This window comes from Ranitomeya imitator, chromosome 3 (genome assembly GCF_032444005.1).
Source record: "Ranitomeya imitator isolate aRanImi1 chromosome 3, aRanImi1.pri, whole genome shotgun sequence".
Lineage (NCBI taxonomy): Eukaryota > Metazoa > Chordata > Amphibia > Anura > Dendrobatidae > Ranitomeya > Ranitomeya imitator.
The window spans coordinates 728,170,880-728,184,639 of NC_091284.1; the positions used below are offsets into that span (position 1 = coordinate 728,170,880).

At 45.4% G+C, this 13,760-nt stretch overlaps 1 protein-coding gene across 2 annotated transcripts in view; it reads right to left on the reverse strand.

Moving 5' to 3' along the window:
• Positions 1 to 13,760, reverse strand: part of ZNF740 (zinc finger protein 740) — a 76,314-nt gene that overhangs the window by 11,258 nt on the left and 51,296 nt on the right. For both annotated transcript variants that reach the window (XM_069758777.1, XM_069758776.1), the window contains exon 7: positions 4,772 to 4,848. In XM_069758777.1, the coding sequence (XP_069614878.1) occupies positions 4,772 to 4,848 (77 nt within the window). The remainder of the gene's footprint in view (positions 1 to 4,771; positions 4,849 to 13,760) is intronic.

A 13,760-nucleotide genomic window follows, 5' to 3' on the forward strand; every position in this document is an offset into this window, starting at 1 on the left:
GACACATACCCTAAGAGAAGGCAGTTTGTTCACCAAAAGGCTGGAGAGCAGTACAATAATGAGAGTCTGCAGGCATCAGTGAAGCATGGTGGAGGTTGTCTGCAAGTTCAGGACAGGATTTGAGCAAATAGAGTTGGGAATTTGGTAAATGGCACCTTCAATGCTGAGAGATACAGGTAGATACTTATCCATCATGTAACAACATCAGAACGGAGTCTGATAGATCCAAATTTATTCCCCAGCAAGACAAAGACCCCAGTCAATATCATTAAAGAGGCTGTCCACTACCCTAACTCAGTTACTGCTTTTGTCAAATGATTAAAGCATAATGCCCCTAAATATTCAAATATATTGTTTAGGAAAGTTCCATGCTTCACTTCCTGTGTCCTGGCACAGCCAACACTTCCCTTTCAGGACCCACTGCTCCATTCTGACTACATTTCCCATCAGACCTTGTGCTGGGCTGCAAGCCAACAGTGAGCACACCCCTTTAATTCTGCCTAAACCCATCCCACTTCTCCCCAGCATAAACATTACATGGGGTATATAGCAGTCTGTATACATACACAAAGAAGAGCTGGATCTGCAGGAGCAATGAGAGCTCTGCTGAATGGCGCCCACCCAACCACACGGCAAATGATGGCCACCCATATGTTTCCAAAGACCTGATCTCAGGGAGATTTTGACATCACAGGAAGTCAGGGAATGCTAACCAGAGATCATGTGAGCAGGAGATTAGCTCAGATTAAGAATGATCTTCAGTGTACAGAAGAACAAGGAGTCACGGGAGTGATGATCTGGCCTCACTGAGCCCTGATCGCAACATTGAGTCATCTGGGACTACATGAAGAGAGAAGGCTTGTACAAGCCTACATCCACACAAGATCTGTGATTAGCTCTCCAAGATGTTTGGTACAACCTCCCCGTCGAGTGTCTTAAAAAGCTGTCTGCTAATGTATGTTGAACTGATGCCGTTTTGCAGGCCAAGCATGATCACACCAAATACTGATGTTCACTTTGCATTTTAATTGATAAAAATAAGCTATTAAAACTTCTATCTTTTTTTAAAGCATTCTTACATTAAAACATTTTTCCTACACCTGCCTAAAACTTTTGCAAAGTATTGTAATATATGTATGTATTTTATGTATTCGCTTTCTGTCCTGCTTGTCAGGGCATGTATATGGTGGTCTGCAGTAGAAGGGGCATCGCCATGCTAGGTCCTTATCTGCCAGAGAGGGACTGATCACTTTAACCGCATGTCATTTGCATTTTTATTATCTAAACAATTAATATATTTAATGGTGGTCTGATGCCATTAAAGTAGAAAGATAACATGTTCTGAGCGACTTTGGAGGGGTTGGATTTTGCAGAATGTTATCAGATACATCCAATTATAGAAACAATCCGTCTCGTTCCATAACTCCAGTCCTCCACCTACTATGGTAGAATAAAGGGAAGAAATCGGTTCTGGAAAGGGTCCTGATATGAAGGTAACTTGTCAGCTGAACCTTTCACGCTGAAACAATCAATACCCGAAAAATGTTCACGTCACCTACAAATAAGGCACCCCATGAATAATGCCGGCAATAAAAACAATCCACCATTTACCAATACAAACTGGCAGCACCAGCCCCAAATGCAATGACCGCTAGTCTTCCCTGTTTGGTAAAAGACACAAAAACGTCAAAATATTTTAGCTTGCGGTAGCGCTGTCCAACAACTTCTGCAAAAGCTACAAAGAATTTTAGAAAACGTATTGGGGATCGTGACAAACTAAAAGGGAAAAAGCTCCTTGTAACCAAAGAAAAATCAGAACCTGCCGCCTACTGCTACAAAAAAAAAATAATTGAAATGATCAGACGATAAAAAAATAAAGCAAAACTGTTAAATGTAACAAATTTTCTACAATAAAATTCTTATAAAAATATAGTAACACAATAAAGGGTGATACAACGACCTAAGGTTAGTAAAGACCAAAACAGTATAAAGCATTTTCTCCGTTAGCTAAAATAATTGTGCTCATGACTACAAGAGGATTTCCACAATCACTGTTAGTACAAACATTTCCATTCATTGTTTTACTGCACCCTGTGAAAGAAATATAGCGATAAAAGAAATCAGACAGGCCGGAAACCAGTGTTTGATGGGATTGGACAGGATTTAAAAGAAATATGGCTGCTTTGTCTTTAAAAAAAAAAAAAAAAAAAAAAAAAGGGCACCACTCTTGTTTACAGGTTGGTTGTGATACTGCAACTTAACTCGATACAATGGAAATGATAGATCTGGCCCAGCAGAAACCACCTAGAGTTACACTAATAGGGTTTCCCAATATCCACTCATTGGCTGAATCCCCCTCAATAGGAGCAATGCAAAGCTAGCCCAGGATGGCCGCCGGCAAAACCACGCCGCCATGGGACATTGGCAGCAGGTCAGCAGGCTACGCAGAGTTTAAAGGGACTGGATCATCTGGGTTTTCTTACTGAATATGGATACATTTTTAATAGCAGATTTTTTGTGCTTTCTGTACAGGTAACGCAGGGGCAGCTCTTCTAATACTTAGCATTGCTTTACACATGGGCGATGGAGCCTGGAGACCGCTCACTGACTTATCGCAGAGTGCTGTGGACATGGTCTGTTCTGGGAGGGGAGGAGGTGAGCTGTGACTATTAGGCCATGTTCACAAGTTGCGGTTTTTACCGCGGAACCGCAGCGATTTTGCCGCTGCGGGTCCGCTGCAGTTTCCATTGCGTTTACATTTACATGTAAACCAATGGAAACCGCTGTGCACATGCTGCGGGAAAAACCACGCAGAAACGCAGCAGTTTACAACCCGCAGCATGTCACTTCCTTGTGCAGAATCGCAGCGATTCTGCACCCATAGGAATGCATTGATCCGCTTACTTCCCGCATGGGGCTGTGCCCACCATGCGGGAAGTAAGCGGATAATGTGCGGGTTATACCCGGGGTGGAGGAGAGGAGACTCTCCTCCAGGCCCCGGGAACCAGATTTGTGGGTAAAAAAAAGAATTAAAATAAAAAATAATGTTATACTCACCTCTGAAGTCTCAGCGCTGCACGCGGCCGTCCGGTCTGGGTTGCTGTGCGAGCAGGGCCTGCGGTGACGTCGTGGTCACATGACCGTCACGTCACGAAGGTCCTTCTCGCACAGCATCTTTGGAACCGGACCGCCGGGTGCAGTGCCGAGGAGATCGGGACGTCAGAGGGTCAGTATATCATTATTTTTAACATTACTATTGATGCTGCATATTGCAGAATATGCAGCATCAATAGTAGGAGTAAAATCCCGCAGCGGAAACCGCGGAACAAAACGTGATAAATCTGCAGGGATAACCGCAGCGGGTTTGCCCTGCAGATTTATCAAATCCGCTGCGGGAAAACCCGCAGGGACAGGACGCAACGTGTGAACATGGCCTTAGGACTGGTGCATCCCATGTTATCACACTCCAGCTTTATAATGGAGATGTTAGGATAGGGCTACAATTTTTTAATGTTTGCAAGAGAAATCCACACATTTTTTCCCCCAATGAAAGGGTTCTCAATTCTGCTGTGGGGTGTTTTTTTTTTTAAATGTTTTTTTGCAGTCTTTTGGCTGCAAGTAATATTTGGTGCAGATTCCATGGAAAACCAGTAGTGATTGATGTTTTTAAACACAAGTTATAAAAATATGAATAATGGACAGCGAGGATTTCACACTGAAATCAATAGAAATAGAGGTCTGTGGATTATGGAGCAAAATCTGCTCAAAAGTCCACATAAAAACTCCAATGAACATACCCTTGCAGTTCAGATACATTTTGCAGGTGTCTTAGTAGATAGGCATGATTTTTATTTTATATATAGTGACATAAAACAATTCATAAAAGGGTTTTTTTTTTTCCAATGAAAAAAGGTAACATTTCAAAATAGCTAGTATAAAAAAAAAAACCCTCACCATTCTCGAGAAGAGAGGGATTTTTAAATCTAGTTTACTGCTCATTGCCTAGGTTACCAACCACCGCTGAGATCCATCAGCAGTAGACGGTCTCCTTGACGAGAAGCTCACACTTGTTCTATGCTTTAGACCTTGAGAGCGCTGCTCTGAAGGTGGCCGAATCGCTGGAACAGTCAATCTTCAGGAGCGTGTCGCCTTCTGACAAGGAGCAGAGGAGCGGTGCGCTCCTTAAGAAAGAGGAAAATAACCCTTTAAGTAGTATTTCAAATAAAAATTTAATTTATACCATAGTTCATTGGTAGAGGACAGATTTCCATTAAAAAGTCAGTAGCCCCTGCTCCAAAAGTGCAAGAACCAAGGAATAGTAGGAATATTTTAGGTAATTTCTAGTACTGTGGAAATGTTGCACCTCCTTATTGCAGAGGCGCTGCACACAGAACCAGCAACCTTTGGGGGTAAAACAAATATCAGCCCATCGCTGCTATAACAGCTTTCCAAAAAGTATCGACAATCAGGGGCGCCCTGTCAGAGTCGCTCTACATAGATATACATTTCTATACATACACATTTATATAGTTTATGGATCATAATAATCTGAGCCTAGGAAACGTCACGGTGCACAATTGTGAGCCGGAAGTGGTCAGCTTTATATAAAAGTCATCCTGTCACCAGTCCCGTGCCTGTCAGTACATTTTTTTTTTCAGATGCTGAAATTATAAAACAGGACTGAGAATATTTACGTCCTGAGTAAAAGAACATAATCTGCATGTAGAGATTACAGGACGTGCCAAACACATTCATAAGCTACAACACATACTCTGTTTCGGCAATTTTGGTGTGGCAGCCCTGGCACATCCGCTTATGTTTCAGAAGTCTGTCTGTTCGTGAAAAGGCCTAGAAAACAAAAAAATACAATGGATCAGTAAAAAAGGACAGCATCAAGAACAACGCGTCAGTAAGTGAGCTAGGATCACATCACAATCGTCCGCTGCGTTCAACAGGACCATGTGAAGCACACACCCCTAGGTCTAAAGAACGACAGACGTACAGGGCACAAAGTGAGCAGAACGGTCTAAAGTACTTTATTAAAATTCCGTATTAAAATTGAGAAACAAGTGCTGATTGGCAAAGCACGCTGATGAGGCATTACATAAAGCACAATGATGAGGCATTACACACAGCACAATAATGAGGCATTACACACAGCACACTGATGAGGCATTAAACACAGCACAATAATGAGGCATTACACAAAGCACGCCGATGAGGCATTACACAAAGCACGCTGATGAGGCATTACACAAAGCACGCTGATGAGGCATTATATAAAGCACAATGATGAGGCATTACACAAAGCACAATAATGAGGCATTACACAAAGCACGCCGATGAGGCATTACACAAAGCACGCCGATGAGGCATTATATAAAGCACAATGATGAGGCATTGCACAAAGCACAATAATGAGGCATTACATAAAGCACGCTGATGAGGCATTACACAAAGCACAATAATGAGGAATTACACAAAGCACGCTGATGAGGCATTATATAAAGCACAATAATAAGGTATTACACAGCACGCTGATGAGGCATTACACACAGCACGCTGATGAGGCATTACACACAGCACGCTGATGAGGCATTACACACAGCACACTGATGAGGCATTACACAGCAGGCTGATGAGGCATTACACACAGCACACTGATGAGACATTGCACAAAGCACGCTGATGAGGCATTACACACAGCACACTGATGAGGCATTACACACAGCACACTGATGAGGCATTACATAAAGCACAATGATGAGGCATTACACAAAGCACAATGATGAGGCATTACATAAAGCACAATGATGAGGCATTACACAAAGCACGCTGATGAGGCATTACACACAGCAAGCTGATGAGGCATTACACACAGCACACTGATGAGGCATTACACAGCACGCTGATGAGGCATTACACACAGCACGCTGATGAGGCATTACACACAGCACGCTGATGAGGCATTACATAAAGCACAATGATGAGGCATTACACACAGCACGCTGATGAGGCATTACACACAGCACGCTGAAGAGGCATTACACACAGCACGCTGATGAGGCATTGCACAAAGCACGCTGATGAGGCATTACACACAGCACGCTGATGAGGCATTATATAAAACAATGATGAGGTATTACACAGCACGCTGAAGAGGCATTGCACAAAGCACGCTGATGAGGCATTACACAAAGCACGCTGATGAGGCATTACACAAAGCACGCTGATGAGGCATTATATAAAACAATGATGAGGTATTACACAGCACGCTGATGAGGCATTGCACAAAGCACGCTGATGAGGCATTACACACAGCACGCTGATGAGGCATTACACAAAGCACGCTGATGAGGCATTACACAAAGCACGCTGATGAGGCATTACACACAGCACGCTGATGAGGCATTACACAAAGCACGCTGATGAGGCAATGAGGCATTATATAAAACACAATGATGAGGTATTACACAGCACGCTGATGAGGCATTACACAAAGCACGCTGATGAGGCATTACACAAAGCACGCTGATGAGGCATTGCACAAAGCACGCTGATGAGGCATTACACAAAGCACGCTGATGAGGCATTACACAAAGCACGCTGATGAGGCATTACACAAAGCACGCTGATGAGCCATTACACAAGGCACGCTGATGAGGCAATGAGGCATTATATAAAACACAATGATGAGGTATTACACAGCACGCTGATGAGGCATTACACAAAGCACGCTGATGAGGCATTGCACAAAGCACACTGATGAGGCACTACACACAGCACGCTGATGAGGCATTGCACAAAGCACGCTTATCGAGGCATTGCTCAAAGCACGCTTATCGAGGCATTGCACAAAGCATGCTGATGAGGCATTACACACAGCACGCTGATGAGGCATTGCACAAAGCACGCTTATCGAGGCATTGCACAAAGCATGCTGATGAGGCATTACACACAGCACGCTGATGAGGCATTACACACAGCACGCTGATGAGGCATTACACAAAGCACGCTGATTAGGCATTACACAAAGCACGCTGATTAGGCATTACACAGCACGCTGATGAGGCATTGCACAAAGCACACTGATGAGGCATTGCACAAAGCACGCTGATGAGGCATTACACAAAGCACACTGATGAGGCATTACACACAGCACGCTGATGAGGCATTACACACAGCACGCTGATGAGACATTACACACAGCACGCTGATGAGACATTACACAGCACAGTGATGAGGCATTATACAAAGCACGCTGATGAGGCATTACACAAAGCACGCTGATGAGGCATTACACAAAGCACGCTGATGAGGCATTGCACAAAGCACGCTGATGAGGCATTACACAAAGCACGCTGATGAGGCATTACACAAAGCACGCTGATGAGGCATTGCACAAAGCACGCTGATGAGGCATTACACAAAGCACGCTGATGAGGCATTACACAAAGCACGCTGATGAGGCATTGCACAAAGCACGCTGATTAGGCATTACACAGCACGCTGATGAGGCATTGCACAAAGCACACTGATGAGGCATTGCACAAAGCACGCTGATGAGGCATTACACAAAGCACACTGATGAGGCATTACACACAGCACGCTGATGAGGCATTACACACAGCACGCTGATGAGACATTACACACAGCACGCTGATGAGACATTACACAGCACAGTGATGAGGCATTATACAAAGCACGCTGATGAGGCATTACACAAAGCACGCTGATGAGGCATTACACAAAGCACGCTGATGAGGCATTGCACAAAGCACGCTGATGAGGCATTACACAAAGCACGCTGATGAGGCATTACACAAAGCACGCTGATGAGGCATTGCACAAAGCACGCTGATGAGGCATTACACAAAGCACGCTGATGAGGCATTACACAAAGCACGCTGATGAGGCATTACACAAAGCACGCTGATGAGGCATTACACAAGGCACGCTGATGAGGCAATGAGGCATTATATAAAACACAATGATGAGGTATTACACAGCACGCTGATGAGGCATTACACAAAGCACGCTGATGAGGCATTACACAAAGCACGCTGATGAGGCATTGCACAAAGCACACTGATGAGGCACTACACACAGCACGCTGATGAGGCATTGCACAAAGCACGCTTATCGAGGCATTGCACAAAGCATGCTGATGAGGCATTACACAGCACGCTGATTAGGCATTACACAGCACGCTGATTAGGCATTACACAGCACGCTGATGAGGCATTGCACAAAGCACACTGATGAGGCATTGCACAAAGCACGCTGATTAGGCATTACACAGCACGCTGATGAGGCATTGCACAAAGCACACTGATGAGGCATTGCACAAAGCACGCTGATGAGGCATTACACAAAGCACACTGATGAGGCATTACACACAGCACGCTGATGAGGCATTACACACAGCACGCTGATGAGACATTACACACAGCACGCTGATGAGACATTACACAGCACAGTGATGAGGCATTATACAAAGCACGCTGATGAGGCATTACACAAAGCACGCTGATGAGGCATTACACAAAGCACGCTGATGAGGCATTGCACAAAGCACGCTGATGAGGCATTACACAAAGCACGCTGATGAGGCATTACACAAAGCACGCTGATGAGGCATTGCACAAAGCACGCTGATGAGGCATTACACAAAGCACGCTGATGAGGCATTACACAAAGCACGCTGATGAGGCATTACACAAAGCACGCTGATGAGGCATTACACAAGGCACGCTGATGAGGCAATGAGGCATTATATAAAACACAATGATGAGGTATTACACAGCACGCTGATGAGGCATTACACAAAGCACGCTGATGAGGCATTACACAAAGCACGCTGATGAGGCATTGCACAAAGCACACTGATGAGGCACTACACACAGCACGCTGATGAGGCATTGCACAAAGCACGCTTATCGAGGCATTGCACAAAGCATGCTGATGAGGCATTACACAGCACGCTGATTAGGCATTACACAGCACGCTGATTAGGCATTACACAGCACGCTGATGAGGCATTGCACAAAGCACACTGATGAGGCATTGCACAAAGCACACTGATGAGGCATTACACACAGCACGCTGATGAGGCATTACACACAGCACGCTGATGAGACATTACACACAGCACGCTGATGAGACATTACACAGCACAGTGATGAGGCATTATACAAAGCACGCTGATGAGGCATTACACAAGGCACGCTGATGAGGCATTATATAAAACACAATGATGAGGTATTACACAGCACGCTGATGAGGCATTACACAAAGCACGCTGATGAGGCATTACACAAAGCACGCTGATGAGGCATTGCACAAAGCACGCTGATGAGGCATTGCACAAAGCACGCTGATGAGGCATTACACAAAGCACGCTGATGAGGCATTACACAAAGCACGCTGATGAGGCATTGCACAAAGCACGCTGATGAGGCATTACACAAAGCACGCTGATGAGGCATTACACAAAGCACGCTGATGAGGCATTACACAAAGCACGCTGATGAGGCATTACACAAAGCACGCTGATGAGGCATTACACAAGGCACGCTGATGAGGCAATGAGGCATTATATAAAACACAATGATGAGGTATTACACAGCACGCTGATGAGGCATTGCACAAAGCACGCTGATGAGACATTAAACACAGCACGCTGATGAGACATTACACACAGCACGCTGATGAGACATTACACAGCACGCTGATGAGGCATTGCACAAAGCACGCTGATTAGGCATTACACACAGCACGCTGATGAGGCATTGCACAAAGCACACTGATGAGGAACTACACACAGCACGCTGATGAGACATTACACACAGCACGCTGATGAGGCATTGCACAAAGCATGCTGATGAGGCATTACACACAGCACGCTGATGAGACATAACACACAGCACACTGATGAGGCATTGCACAAAGCACACTGATGAGGCACTACACACAGCACGCTGATGAGGCATTGCACAAAGCACGCTTATCGAGGCATTGCACAAAGCATGCTGATGAGGCATTACACACAGCACGCTGATGAGACATTACACACAGCACGCTGATTAGGCATTACACACAGCACGCTGATGAGGCATTGCACAAAGCACACTGATGAGGCATTGCACAAAGCACGCTGATTAGGCATTACACACAGCACGCTGATGAGGCATTGCACAAAGCACACTGATGAGGCATTACACAAAGCACGCTGATGAGGCATTACACACAGCACGCTGATGAGACATTACACACAGCACGCTGATGAGACATTACACAGCACAGTGATGAGGCATTACAGAAAGCACGCAGATGAGGCATTACACAAGGCACGCTGATGAGGCATTATATAAAACACAATGATGAGGTATTACACAGCACGCTGATGAGGCATTACACAAAGCACGCTGATGAGGCATTACACAAAGCACGCTGATGAGGCATTACACAAAGCACGCTGATGAGGCATTACACACAGCACGCTGATGAGGCATTACACACAGCACACTGATGAGGCATTACACACAGCACGCTGATGAGACATTACACAGCACACTGATGAGGCATTGCACAAAGCACGCTGATTAGGCATTACACACAGCACGCTGATGAGGCATTGCACAAAGCACACTGATGAGGCATTGCACAAAGCACACTGATGAGGCATTGCACAAAGCACACTGATGAGACATTACACACAGCACACTGATGAGGCATTGCACAAAGCACACTGATGAGGCACTACACACAGCACGCTGATGAGGCATTACACAAAGCACGCTTATCGAGGCATTGCACAAAGCATGCTGATGAGGCATTACACACAGCACGCTGATGAGACATTACACACAGCACGCTGATGAGACATTACACACAGCACGCTGATTAGGCATTACACACAGCACGCTGATGAGGCATTGCACAAAGCACGCTGATTAGGCATTACACACAGCACGCTGATGAGGCATTGCACAAAGCACACTGATGAGGCATTACACAAAGCACGCTGATGAGGCATTACACAGCACGCTGATGAGACATTACACAGCAGTGATGAGGCATTACACAAAGCACGCAGATGAGGCATTACACAAGGCACGCTGATGAGGCATTATATAAAACACAATGATGAGGTATTACACAGCACGCTGATGAGGCATTACACAAAGCACGCTGATGAGGCATTACACAAAGCACGCTGATGAGGCATTACACAAAGCACGCTGATGAGGCATTACACACAGCACGCTGATGAGGCATTACACACAGCACACTGATGAGGCATTGCACAAAGCACACTGATGAGGCATTATATAAAACACAATGATGAGGTATTACACAGCACGCTGATGAGGCATTACACACAGCACACTGATGAGGCATTGCACACAGCACGCTGATGAGGCATTACACACAGCACACTGATGAGGCATTGCACACAGCACGCTGATGAGACATTACACAGCACGCTGATGAGACATTACACAGCACACTGATGAGGCATTGCACAAAGCACACTGATGAGGCATTGCACAAAGCACACTGATGACACATTACACACAGCACACTGATGAGGCATTGCACAAAGCATTGTGATGAGGCATTACACACAGCACGCTGATGAGACATTACACAGCACACTGATGAGGCATTGCACAAAGCACGCTGATGAGGCATTGCACAAAGCACGCTGATGAGGCATTGCACAAAGCACACTGATGAGGCATTACACAAAGCACGGTGATGAGGCATTACATTACAAAAGGACTCTTTCAGCATACTGCTGGTTCATAAGAGTCTATAGGCACATCACACAATTTGGAGAATTTTCCAAGCTAAACATGCAATCAAATTAACGTTATCCTACTAGAAGATACATTAATCAAAAATATTATCACTTGTAACTTACACACTTTGCATCAAATTTGGGAACTACATAGATAAACCGGCAAAAACTACACAGGCAGATAAGCAGCACGCACTTCTCTGTATTCTACATTTTCCTTTATACAGTGTGTCTGTAAAGTCATGGTGCACTTTTGACCAGTCACAGGATCTATTTATAGTTTACGTTTTGGCACCCTTTCTCTGGCCCAATCATATCAGACCCATTCATGAGGAGGAATAACAAGAACCAATCAAACAACATAAACTCATTTAGGCTGTTGCTGAGCCCCCAGTCAGATTAACCCCTGATAAACTGAACTCTGATTAATACACTGCCAGGTCTGTGACATCATGCAACCACAAGCTTATGCCAGCTGTGTAGTCTTCCATGCCAGTCGAGATGTGGACAGTAAAGAGGAAAGTTCAATGTGTTCTGTGGCTCGCTAAGTTCGAATCCGTGACCAAGTGCTACGTGACTATTGGCGCGTTTATAACAAAGCCCCACCACATAGGAATAACATTACTCGGTGGGATAAGCAGTTGAAGGAAACCGGCAGTTTGGTGGAGAAACCCCGTTCTGGTAGGCCATCAGTCAGTGACGAGTCTGTAGAGGCTATACGGGATAGCTACCTAAGGAGCCCTAAAAAAAATCTGTGCGTGCATGTGCTCGAGAATTAAGGTACCTTCACACATAACGATATTGTTAACGATATCGTTGCTATTTGTGACGTAGCAACGATATCGTTAATGAAATCGTTATGTGTGACAGCGACCACCGATCAGGCCCCTGCTGGGAGATCGTTGGTCGCTGAACAAAGTCCAGAACTTTATTTCGTCGCTGGACTCCTGCTGACATCGCTGGATCGGCGTGTGTGACACCGATCCAGCGATGTCTTCACTGGTAACCAGGGTAAACATCGGGTAACTAAGCGCAGGGCCGCGCTTAGTAACCCTATGTTTACCCTGGTTACCATGCTAAAAGTAAAAAAAAACAAACACTAGATACTTACCTACAGCCGTCTGTCCTCCAGCGCTGTGCTCTGCACTCCTCCTGTACTGGCTGTGAGCCGGAAAGCAGAGCGGTGACGTCACCGCTCTGCTTTCCGGCTCACAGCCAGTACAGGAGGAGAGCAGAGAAGCAGAGCGCAGCGCTGGAGGACAGACAGCGGTAGGTAAGTATCTAGTGTTTGTTTTTTTTTACTTTTAGCATGGTAACCAGGGTAAACATAGGGTTACTAAGCGCGGCCCTGCGCTTAGTTACCCGATATTTACCCTGGTTACCGGCATCGTTGGTCGCTGGAGAGCGGTCTGTGTGACAGCTCTCCAGCGACCAATCAGCGACGCTGCAGCGATCCGGATCGTTGTCGGTATCGCTGCAGCGTCGCTTAATGTGAAGGGGCCTTTACACCTAAACAAGACTACAGTTCATGAGGTGTTAAACTAATTAGGCAAATTGTCTCTTCAGAGAGTAAGAGAGCTAGAACTCTAGTGCCACCTATTGGAAGGTAGCAATCCTACAAGTCAATGATGACCCTTTAACGAGCCTTGTCACATGACTTAGGATAATAGCCAAACCAGAATCTCAAAGTGCAGACACTGTGTTTCGGGATACTGCCCCTCATCAGTGCAATGTTGAGATCTGGTTTGGATGATTGAGAGGCGTCAGACCATTAGAAACGATATTTCTTGGATAACGGTCAGACGCCTCTCAATCAGCCAAACCAGATCTCAACTTTGCACTGACGAGGGGTAGTACCCTGAAACACAGAGTCTGCAAATTGAGATTCTAGTTTGGCTATTATCCTAAGTCATGTGACAAGGCTCGTTAACCCCTTCATGACCCAGCCTATTTT